General features: G+C 49.7%; 1 protein-coding gene across 1 annotated transcript in view; it reads left to right on the top strand.

The window, feature by feature from the left end:
- Window positions 1-12005, top strand: part of SH3RF2 (SH3 domain containing ring finger 2) — a 115851-nt gene that overhangs the window by 92087 nt on the left and 11759 nt on the right. Inside the window, exons 8-10 of the mRNA XM_054568237.1 lie at window positions 2207-2439; window positions 6115-6464; window positions 8955-9251. Coding sequence (XP_054424212.1) covers window positions 2207-2439; window positions 6115-6464; window positions 8955-9218 — 847 coding nt within the window. The 3' untranslated portion in view covers window positions 9219-9251. The remainder of the gene's footprint in view (window positions 1-2206; window positions 2440-6114; window positions 6465-8954; window positions 9252-12005) is intronic.

Below are 12005 nucleotides of genomic sequence, written 5' to 3'. Positions count from 1 at the left end.
AATCTCCTTCACCCTGTTAGCCAGCATATTTTCTCTTTCCTGCAACCTTCACTTGACACATGTGCCCCGCTGGTGCCTGTGGGCCACCACTCGGTTTCCTTGAACTTTCTACACAGAACGACATAGAAATTGTCAAGGTCCAAGCTCCTGCCCTACTCGGCAGCTGCTGCCATCTAAGCAAGTTCTTAAGGGCTCATGTCACAGATAGAAAAGGGGACACAGGCCTGCACACTCAAAGCAATCGAGCAAATCAGAGTCAACACGTGCAGAGTCAAGCGTGAATGTCTTTCAGTCTGTCCATCCTGAGAACAAGCACCACGGTGCCTGCAGGGCTGGGGTGTTGGGGATTAATGACTACATGTAAGCGAAGTGCTTTGATGTTAGAGGAAAGTGCTAGAGAAGTGCTGAGCTTCTTGCCAGAAAACATCGAGGGACTCTGTGTTAGATGGAGGACTTGGAATTCAGGGTCTCTGGAATCCAGCCAAGTGTTGGGCTAGAAAAATGAGGTCACACCTCAGTCCGTAAACAGTCACTCAAACAGAGGACTGATGGAATAAAGCTGGCTTGGGCCTGATTAACTGTGTTTTTGTCCTTGCTGCTGCTGGAAACAGTTCTGGAACGCTTCTTTCCTGTTTTCAACCCATTTTACCACATCCGGCACCTTAAGGCCTTGATTCAAAAGACAGGCAGGTGCTGGGGCCTCTCTCCACTGCCCAGCCCTCGCCTCCATTGTCGGCGCTCTTCCCGGTGGGCTCCCCTGCACTGAGTGCATTACCAGGGACCAGGGGTATGTTGGTGGCCACAGACAAGGTCCCCTTGTTGCCAAGTCCCCTTCAGCTGCTGGTGCAGCAGGCTGCACACCTGTCTTGGGCAGGGTTGGCCACATGAAACGATGCCTCATTCATCTTTGTGCAACACGGGCTGGCTCATTATTAAACTACATGTCACTTTTTTAAGCAAAAGGAAAGAAAAGGAGAAAAATAAGGGGAAATTACCTAAAGAGAAACCTGGAGGCATTGACAGGTTGGAAACCAGTGGGGAGGGCATCTCTGTACTGGGGGCTGAGGGCAAGTTGGTTATTCCCAGGTAATTAGCCGAGGTTATTTAATCAACAGAGTGACAGGGTGATTGATGGACTGCTTAGGAGGAGCTGTGATGTTGGGGTAGGATTGGTACAGGGCAAGAAAGGCCTGCAGAATGACAGCCATTCCCCGTGGGGTTTAGGGACTTGCAGGCTGGGAACAATAAACAAGGGACTGCTTGCTGTTTTATAAAACTTCAATACCAGTCTTAAAAATCAGGTCCCAAGACAGAAGAATGGGTGTCTTGTGGAGGCACCTGTAAGGCTTACCTACCACTTAGTTTCTTTCCAGCAGGATACAGGGTTTTCCTTGCTACCAGATGATGAGTGTTCTAACTGGCCGGAGGCAGGGTAGCTCAGTGGTAAGGGCACAGGTGGTGCAGCCCAGTGGTAGAGCAGAGAGCCAGCCTGGACCTGGGTTCAAAAGTCTAATCGTTGCCTGGGCAAGTAACTATAAATCTCCATTTTTTAAAATCTATCAAATGGTGGCACTAATAGTAACCTACCTCTCAAAGCTGTTGTAAAGAACCCCTGAGATAGCACAGGCAGAGCACGTGGCCTTTGCCTGGTATACAGTAAGTGCTCATATGTGTTAGCCAGAACAACCGGCATCAGTGCCAAAAGCTTCATGGCAGCCGTTCGGCAAACATTTATTAATAATTAGATGTGCAGGACACATGAGACAAGTCATGTAAAATCTGTGCCTTCAAAGAGTGTAGAATCTAGTGGAAAAGTCACTGAATGAACAAGGACTCACCGCTGCAAAGCGTGGTGACTACATAAAAGACCTTGTGCTCTAAACTCAAGGGCTGAAGGGATGTGGGGTGAGGAGTGATCCGAGCTGGAGTGAAAGGACAGAATTCACGTCTTCCAGTTGACCAGGGCCTCAGGATGCGAGCCCCCGCCTTCCTTCAGGCCACCCGCAGGCACCAAGGCATAGGAATGAGGCCTGCTTAGGTAACCCCGCGTGGCTGGCGACAAGCGTACTTATGGGTAGGAAGAGGGTCAGGAACAGCCGCAACTGCTACACGGGAGGGAGCTGATAGTTTTGTTTTTTTTATATAGAACCCTTGACTGACTATTTGTGTTCTCTATTTCTTTTGAAAAAAACATGTCCACAAGCAGAAGGCCATCTAGTTTTCCAGATTCCCGGAGCCCTGGTCTCTACACCACATGGATGGTATCAACCTCCTCTGTGTCCTCCCAAGGCAGCTTTGCAGAAGGTGATCCCCGACAGAGCCGTCCCTTCAAGTCCGTCTTTGTACCCACCGCCATAGTCAACCCCGTGAGGAGCACAGGCGGCCTGGGGACTTCGGGACAGGGCTCTCTTCGGAAAGGGCGGAACAGCATGAGAAAGAGTAAGTGGTGGCAGAGAGGTACGTGCCTAGAGCTAAGTGCCGGGGGACCTGATCCCGGGGCGAAGGGTTTGTTATGATTCCCAAGAACTGAGGTGTGTCCTGAATGAAGGCTGGCCCACTCAAGGTCACTGCCCTCCGGTCACTGCATGCGTGCATGTGGATTGACTGGGATGATGGCAGCCCCGGGTGCCACCGTGTAATTACCACACAGCCAAGGTGGGTGCCGGCTCTTACGAAGATGGAACAACCAAAGCCCTTGCTGGCTCCGTGCTTCTCAAACTGTGTTCCGGGGAACCCCTCAGGGGGTGCCAAAAGCGAAACAAGGGTAGCAAGGGGGGAAGGAAGGAAAAGAAGGTTCAAAAGTCAATGCAAAGAGCTCCTGAATCCCGCTTTGTTATCTAATATACAGGCGAGGTTAAAAAAACAGAAAAGGAATTATACTGTACAAAAGTAAATCTCTTCATATCCTTAACTTCCAGTCTCAAGTTCTCTTCCATGTACACGGATACCTGTTAATCATCCTCGCTGCCCTGTTCTGCACACCTTGCTTTTATTATTATCTATATAGCAGCCACCTGCATACATGGCAGTAGTACAAATCTTTCCTTTTAGAAGCTATGTTTTTATCTACATAAGACTTCATTTACAGGGATTTTTAAAGTGTTTGAAACCCATTGTTCCACACATGGCAAGGTGTTGTATTTATTTGTACACCTCTCTAGAGGAAGACAATGAGCCAAGCAAAGTAAACCCAATTGATTCTGCGTCCTCTGATTTAAACTGGGCTCTGCTATCTTAAAAAAATGATTCAATGTGAAAATGCTCTGTGACTAGTCAGTGCAAAAGAATAACTGTGTGGAACAACATGTCACGCAGGAAAATGTCCCTAGGGAATTCAGCATCTTAGCTTCCCCCTTCTTCTAGCGCTTTTATCTGATTACCGGCTGGACCTCAGGGCTCCTACTCTTGCCTCTCAATTTTACCCAACTGTCCTCCCTCCTCCTCCTTCCAGTACCTTCCTCACCCCCACCATCCCCCACAACACACACACAAAATAATTGATCCCAGCATAACAGCCTTGGGCAAGTTACTGATCTCCTCAGTTTTCAGGTTTCTCATTTGTGAAATGGAAATAAAAACAGTACCAACCTCAATAGGGTTATTGTATGGATTTAATAAAATAATCCACATAAGATTGATGGCACTGTGCCTAGCCTGTTAATAAGCTCTCGAGAAATATTAGCTACTTTTATAGTATTATTATTTTATCAATATTATCACTGCTACTGCCACTACGCAGGTCATCTTTTTTTTTTTTTTAATACTTACCCGAGGGCATGTTTATTGATTTTGGAGAGAGGGGGGAAAGGAAAGAGAGAGAGAGGGGGAGGGAGAGAAACATTGATGTGAAAGAGAAACATCAATCGGTGGCCTCCCATATGCGCCCTGACCGTGGACCAAACCAGCAACCTAGGCCTGTGCCGTGACCAGGAATTGAACCTGTGACCTTTCAGTTTACTAAATGACATTCCAACCAACTGAACCACACCAGCCAGGGCTAAGCAGATCATCTTTGCTGCATCAAGGGCATGAGCTCACTTCGACTCAGCCTCGGCCACCTGTGAATGCCAGCACTGTACCCCATTGGCAAGGGCTCATGTTTCCTTTCATAGGCTCACTCCCCACCTTTGCGTACATCTTGATTAGCTTGGAGCTTTGACTGTTTGCATTGAATGCACATGTAATAAGGAATCATGAGCTCTCTTGGAAATTAGGAACCAGCACAATAAATAGATAAGGCATAAAACCAATGTTTCACACGTTTCTGGGCGCCTGAGGCCATGTCCGCCCGGTGCTGCTCTGACTTTCCCAGATCCGGAGGGCCTTTCTCTCTCCCCCTTTCCCCAAGGTGAGGCTGGTCAGGCTATCAATCTCCCCAAAGCGACGAGAAATGACAGCTGAATTGACTGGTTGCACCCCACAGGGCTGACAGTGGAAAAATAAATGTCTACACGGAAAGGTCAGGCTTGTAAGTGGTGGCTGGCTGGCTTGCGGCGGCTGAAAGGGCCGGCTGAGTGCAGTGAGCATCTGCTTTTCATGCTCACATCCGGCTGGACAGAGTCAGCGCAGAACATGGCCCTGGTACAGGCCCTCTGTGCCGGACACAAATGACCAATTCACACACGTGTCCAGAGAGTGTCACAGAGGACTAACCTCTCTGCCGGGTGCCCCCTGTGGCTCTCTAATGCTGGGGAGCTTTGGGGAACAGCGGCAGCAGAGCTTTTCAAGGGTGGCTCTCCCACCTCCCCCCAGAGTGCAGTAAACTCCTGATTATTCCCCAAATACCCAGAGGACACATTCCCAACAGATGGGGGTCTCCTGTCTCCAGAGGGTCTGAAGGGAAGGAATGGCTTCCTTCTACAGAGTATGGAGGGGGAACTGTCTCAGTTAACAACAACAACAACAAAAGCTTAGGAAGGGGCAAAACCAAACTCCTGGACCTTGCGTTTCTTAGGGTGTGCTCTCCTGTACCCACAAATAATGATATTTAACAAACATGGGCCATTTATTAGGTCCCAGGTACTGTCCTAATGCTTTGCATACAGGATAAAATGTAATAAAATATAATCCTCACACCAGCCCTAGGAGGTGCTGTCATTAACTCGTTTATGAATGAAGGGACTGAGGTGCAGGGAGGTGGAGTGACTGACTTGTCCCAGGCTCCCTGGGAATAGATCTGATCCCAGAGCCTGTGTCGTGGAGCTTTGCAAGTCTTGTCCACACACAGCCCCAACTCCGCAGTAACCTTTCCAAATTGGCTTCCATCTTGTGTCACATGTGCCTAGCGTGTGCTCGCTCTCTCTCTCTCTCTTTAAATCCCCACTCAAAGATATGGTTTTTTATTGATTTTAGAGAGAAGGGGGCGGGGGGGAGAGAAACATCTATCGATTGCCTCCTACATGTACCCTGACCCAGGACTGAATCCACAGCCTAGGTATGTGCCCTGACCAGGAATCAAAACTGCAGCCTTTTGGTTTATGGGATGGTGCTCCAACCAATTGAGCCACCTGGCCAGGACACTCACACACACTCTTAATATTCCATTCCCCCTTTTTCCCTGAAGCCCCCAACTAACCCACCACCATATATCTAAAGCTGGAGCTGGAATTTTCTTCAAATAGCTAGTCAGAGTCCTGTCCCCTCCTCTTCTCCCTCTCTCCGCCCCCTCATCCCTCACAGTTTAATCCTTTCTTGTGCTTCTCAATTTCTCTTCTGTTCCTTTTGTTCTCTGGCTTTTGTTTCCTCTTTGGTCTGCACGTCTCTATGTTTGCTCCTCACTGTGAAACTGTCTCTAGGTCTGTCGTCTTCCCTTTCCTTCTTAAAAGGTCTGGAGGGAGAGAGTCAAGAGAGAGAGAGAGTGTGTGTGTGTAAGCAAATGACACCTGCGCCCCAACATTCATCTAGCCAGTTACTTGCTGCCAGCATCAGCAAATAGCACTAAAAAAAGCATAAGGTCACCTTTGAAAGACCCTGAGAGAATGTGCCTGCAGTCAGATTGAGAAAGCACTTACTGGTGACTATTCTGGGATATCAGGACACAGGCTAACCCAGCCCCACCCAGCCTGCCGCCGGCGCCCCACCCTGGTGCTGATAGCTCTGTCATGTGATTCCCAGATGGATCCCTGCAGAGACCCGTCCAGTCAGGGATCCCCACCTACGTGGTGGGCTCCCTCCGACGCAGCCCCACGATGGTTGTCCGGCCTCAGCAGTTCCAGTTCCACCAGCCGCAGATGGTCTCCTCCTCGCCCTTGGCGGAGATGGGACCCAAGCCGGCTCCCATGGGGGAGCCCGCCCTCACGTGCGTCAGCAGGGGCAGCGACACCCGGATCCACTCAGCGGCCAGCTCCATCATCATGGAAGGCAAGGAAATCCCCGTCAAGAGCGAGCCTCCACCCAAACCGCCTGCATCTGCCCCACCGTCGATCCTGGTGAAACCAGAGAACTCCAGAAACGGCAGTGAAAAGGTAGGAGGGAGGTGACCTTAGGGGAATGACTCTCCAGCCCTCTGCCATGGCCCAGTGTCCCAGCTCCTGCGATTTTCGTTTTAGTGGACAAGGAATCAAAATGACAGCCTCAGAGACTATCACACACTACCCGCCTCCACATCCTCACACCCTCGCTAGATGTGTTACCCGGTCTCCTCTTCTGCTTCCCGAATATTCCATACATTCTTCTTTTGAGGCTCAAAGTGGCTTGGAAGAAACATGGCTTTGCCATCAGACAAATCTGGATTTGAATTCCAGCTCTGCTGCTTGCCGGCTTGTGACTTTGGCCAAAACACTTCACCTTTCTGAGATTTTTTTTTTTTTTTTTTTGTCTAATCTGTAAAATGGTGGTAAGAATAGTAACAGCCTCATAGGACTGCGTTGGAGTTTAAGTGAGATGAAATATGTACAGTGCTTACAGAGGGCCCGATACCTAATTGCTCACGGCAGAGACGAGGCAACTGAGACATAGAGAATTTAAGTGACGTACAAAGGTCACACTGAGTTATGACAACTCCAGCCACTGTCGTTGTGACCTCTGGGCCGAGGTCAGATCTGTTAACTTCCGCTTTGGGCTTTTTCCCACAAGTAGACATAAGAGATTTTGTAAAATGCCTACATTCTCAGTAACATCCTTGAGGCAGGAGGGACGGCAGATGGAGGAGGTGACATTAAGAAATTAGGTGATGCTTGTTATCTTTTAGTTTGGTGAACGTCACAGCACCACCACCACCTCCGCCACCGCCACTGCCACCGCCACTGCCTCCGCCACCGCCACCGCCCACTCTGCCTTAAATGGAAAGGCGATGTGGTTCCTTTTTCTCTTCCACGCTTACTGAATGCTAATGGCCAGGCAGGCACTGAGCGGAGCACTTCACATGTTCTGTCTCATTTAGCCCTCACAACAACCCTCTGAAGCAGGTATTATTATTGTCATCCTCGTGTTAAATGAGGAAGCAGAGGCTTAAGCAGTTAAAGTACATTACCCAAAGGCACACAGCTGACACACATATTGTCTAGAGTAGAATCCAAATCTAACACAAGAACGCACGCTCTCGAGGCTGAGCTCTAAGCTCATAGGGAAAGGCACTTGGAAAAAGTTCGTGTTGACTGATAAAATGTCGAGAGTTTCTTTTTCTGAATTATGGTTTTCAAATAATTCAGAATGTTTCAGGCCCCAGTTGCTCATTCCCCCAACCTCTTAGAGACAGCCTTCGAACTGCAAGTGCTCAGTAAGTGCTCAGCCCTCTGCTAGAGAAGGTGAAGGTCAAAAGTATGAAGAAACTTGAGTTCTCAGTGGGGGACGCTAGGATCAAATTTCATGGGAGAGAGAATCATTCCTAAGCAGTACGCGGCACACTTTATTAAGGCCTGAGAGAGATACTGGCCAAAGTCGATAACTGTGGGCACCAGACAGGTAGATAACAGGTTAGGAGAAGCGTGTGCAAACAGACACATATCTGCTCATCACCTCCAGGCAGTCGCTGCCAAAATGGGGCACAGGTCCCATGTGCCAGATCTCTGATGTTTTTAATCTTCACCCGAGGATATGTTGTTTGCTGATTATTTTTCTTTTAAGATAGAGAGGAATGGAGAGAGAAACGTCGATGTGAGAGAGGAACATCGATCAGTTGCCTCTCATACACACCCCGACTGGGATCGAACCTACAACCTAGGCATGTGCCCTGACTGGGAATTGAACCTGTGACTTTTCAGTTTATGGGACAATGCTCCAACCAAATGAGCCACCTGGCCAGGGCCAGATCTCTGATTTTTTTTTTTTCAGAGACTTATGAAAGACTGATTTTGATAGGCCATCTCCCAATTTTTATGTGTCGGCAACTAAAACTCTCCAATATTCCACAGACTAAATTCAGCCAGCAGGTGTCCAGCTTGCAAACTCTGCTTTGGGGACTTGTCAGACCAGTCTGCAAGCTCTCAGCACAGGACTCCGGGACTCCACAGGGTCCGCAGGGGAGGCCTCAGGGAGCGGTAGCCTTGGGACAGGCTTTTGTTATAAGAGGAAGTGGAGTAACTTCTATTTTCTAGACTAGACCCTACCCTCTTGCCTCAGGCCCTTTCTCAGGCAGGCCTACCAGATTTCTTCTAGGTAACTCCCAATTGTTCTTCAGTTCTCAATTTAAATAGCTCTGCCTCCAGAAAGCCTTCCCTGACTACCCCACTTCCAGCTTTAGCTCCATACTGTTTTGCATTTAGCATCTAAACTTCCCCCTTTGTGGCATTTGTTATTCTAATTGTCTTTTTATCAAGGACAGTTTGTTCACTCTTGGACCCACAGCTCCTAACAGAGTGCACGATGCATGGTAGACATACATATTTCCTGAATGAACATGTCCGTGAGGCTTTCAAGTAGGGACCAGTGTGGAGAAACAGCCAGAACCAAGTCCCAGGGGACAGTAGCATGTCTGCCACCTCACCTGGGTCCCTTTGCTCTTCTTTCTCTTGCAGCAAGTCAAAACCGTGAGATTTCAGAATTACAGCCCTCCTCCCAGCAAGCACAGCACCTCCGGGAAGCCTGACCAGCCAGCTGCCCCCAAGGGACCCCAGCCGGACGCCGGCCCCCTGGGCCCAGATATGACCATCCTATTCGCCCACCGAAGCGGTTGCCATTCGGGACAGCAGACAGACCCCCGGCGGAAGTCAGCCTTCGGCAAGACCGTGGCCCCCGCGTCCGCTGCCTCAGCCACACAGACCGTGTTTCCCAGCAAATGAGTCTACGGGTGGCTTTTCCTAGACCCCAAAGAGGTGAATTGCATTTAAATACAGTCTGCCTCCACTGAGGGCGTGCTGCCATTCTTGGGGTGCTCGAGCCTGGGTGCTTGTTCTGCTCCCCGAAAAGAAAGGTGGGAGCAGGGATTCCTGCTCTGGGTGTGAGGACAGAGGGGGTGGCCTTCCGAAAGAATGACCCCACGCGGCAAGGCCCGCTGCTCGGACCAAGGAGTGGGAGGCCATCCTGGCCGGCTCGGAGTGTGTGGCCTCTTGTCCCATGCTCTGCGTAGAGTTTCCAGTGTGTCCTGAAAAGGGGCTTCATCCAGGGGTGATCCCACGGTGGGAATGTTGGCATTGCCCCTTTGACTTCATCACCTCGTTGTTCTCAACGAGCATTAGAATGGCTCTGCCCCTTTCTGGGGCCTGTACATTGACCACCAGTAGCCGCCGTAGCCAGGCCCTTCCAAAGAGTCACAGTTCTGGTGGCAGAGACTCTCCGGGAAGGGTGTGACATGGATGCTTTGAAAACCCTGAAACCCTCTAAAATCAGAGGCCTTGCTCCAAACAAGGTCAGAGAGAAAGCTGACTACCAAGTGTCAACAGAGCACCACGCTTTAAGCTTTTCAGTCTGTTCTCCCACATTGAATCTTACACAAGAGGGAAGCAGGAGCCACGTGGCTGTGGTGTGGTCCTGGGTGGGGCTATGGACATTCCCCCTGGCTCTGTAGTCTGACTTTCCCAAGAAAACACAGCATGCTGCAGAATAACTTGTAAAGGGGTTGGGTTTCGATAGATACTCCATTTGGCTTGCAGTCTTCTTTACTTCCTCTGCTTTCTTCTCCATGGGCAGACTAGCTGCTTCACCCATTGAAGAATAAGGCAGCAGTGTCCCGTGAGAAGATGCCAGCCCACATCTGGGGTGGGGACACTTCCTAGAGGAAAGCTGCCCTCACAAGGACTAGACAGAGGGGGCTGAGGAGGAAGTGGAGGAGGAAAGGGGCGGGGGAAATACAGGAGAGATAGGCAGCAGAGAGGTGACGAGAGAGAAGGAGGATTGGGGGAAAAGCAGCAGGAAAGAAGATCAAAGAGGAAAGATTGGCCTTCACATTCCTGATGGGGGCGGGGGCGGGGGAGAAGGATGGAGTCTGCAAAACTAGGCGACCCCACTAAGAAGCAGCTGAAGTGAGCCGGACCGCCGGGACAGAGCTTTGTAAACAGGGGTGAGAGGGCGCCTCAGCGAGATGAGGCGACCCATTCGTTCTTGTTAAACTTAATTGTTGTGATCTCACATTTACTGCCTGCCCATCAGTGCGGACACTCCGATGCATCAATGCCATTTGCTGCTAAGGCTGGGTGCCATTTAAAAAAAGCAGGTCTAATTAGAACTTCCCCCTTCTCAAAGAATTTCCAGTTCTTCAAGACCCCAGGATAACACATACATATTTTACATACCCACCCACACACTTGACAAAGTAAATTGTCCACAGACTTAACCAGGCCTTAATAAGACAGAAACAAAACCACAATCCTGCCAAGGAGCAGTACACATATGTCAGACTGTTGTCTGACCCATGTCTACGCCACAAAATCAGCATGTCCGGCTCCATGCCTCATTGAGCTGAATAATCCACGTGGGGAAATGGGAAAATGTCACAAGGATGTGGAGACACGGTATGATTTGTCAAAGTATGAGTTCCTGTGACTCACAATATGAGTCAAAAGATTAGTGCCTCATCTTTACCCAGAAAAAGCACTCCTGATAAGTTTAGCAACCTAATCTACACCAGGAGTGGCAGGGAAATGACAGTAGCAATGGACACAGTTAATTTTTAACTGTTGGGGCTGATGAGCAGGTTGTCGGGGTGTGATGAGATACAATCCATGCCTTCCAGAGGAAACAATATTCTTCCCATTGTCCACTGTCTCCATAGAGTTACCCCTTCGAGGGCTATAAACAACTCCAAAGGTTGGCCAGCCCCACTCCTCCGACCTCTTCACCCATGTCCGGCATCAAACCAAATCCCATCTCTGTGGAGTCTTACGAGGATTTGAAAGGGGCAGGAGGGTGTTATTTCCAAGTAAAAGTTGAACTCACTGGGGCCTCCAATCGTGTGTCCTACCGACACGTTTCAGACCTTGCCTATGTGCCAGGCACCGCAACCATTTCCACCTTGTGAGGCAGGTACAATTGTCCCCATCGCAGAGCCAAGTATCCTGAGGCCTGGAGAGTAACCACAGATAGTGGCAGAGCGAATCTGATGATTGTCTTCACCCGAGTTGAAGCTATTTCACTTCAAGGCCCACCTCGGGACGATGCTGTAGGAATCCGCATGCTGACGTCAGATTGCGGGGAGGCAGCCTAGTGCTGTAGTTACAAATGGAAACTCTGCTGCACACAGACTGGGCACAAGTCCTCATTTACCCGCTACTAGCCATGTGATGTTGGGCAACTTGCTTAGCCCCTCTGAGCCTTCCTTTCTTAAATAGAAAGGGTAACAGTGCCAACCTCAGTGGGCTATTGTGAGGATTAACTGAGACATTACAAGGTGGCTTAAACCGTGCTGGCACAGAGCGAACGCCTAACAGGTTAAACCTTTAAAGGAGAAAGCCATTGAAATTCCAGGTGAGAAAGTCTAAAATAAGGACACGCCCAGGGCCGTGGGTGTTAAAAGGAGACCAATGTAGCCTAGTCGCGAAGGTCCTAGCACGATCTATGCTGAGTCCTGGAGGACAATTAAGAATCATGAGGAGAAAAGGGTGGAGGGCAGGCGTCCCAAGCAGGGGAGGAAG

The sequence above is a fragment of the Pteronotus mesoamericanus genome, unplaced genomic scaffold (assembly GCF_021234165.1).
Source record: "Pteronotus mesoamericanus isolate MK-2021 breed Mesoamerican mustached bat unplaced genomic scaffold, CSHL_Meso_final contig_2, whole genome shotgun sequence".
In the NCBI taxonomy this organism is placed as follows: Eukaryota; Metazoa; Chordata; class Mammalia; order Chiroptera; family Mormoopidae; genus Pteronotus; species Pteronotus mesoamericanus.
Note: the sequence above shows the minus strand (reverse complement) of the source record. Positions and strands in the feature narration are given on the sequence as shown.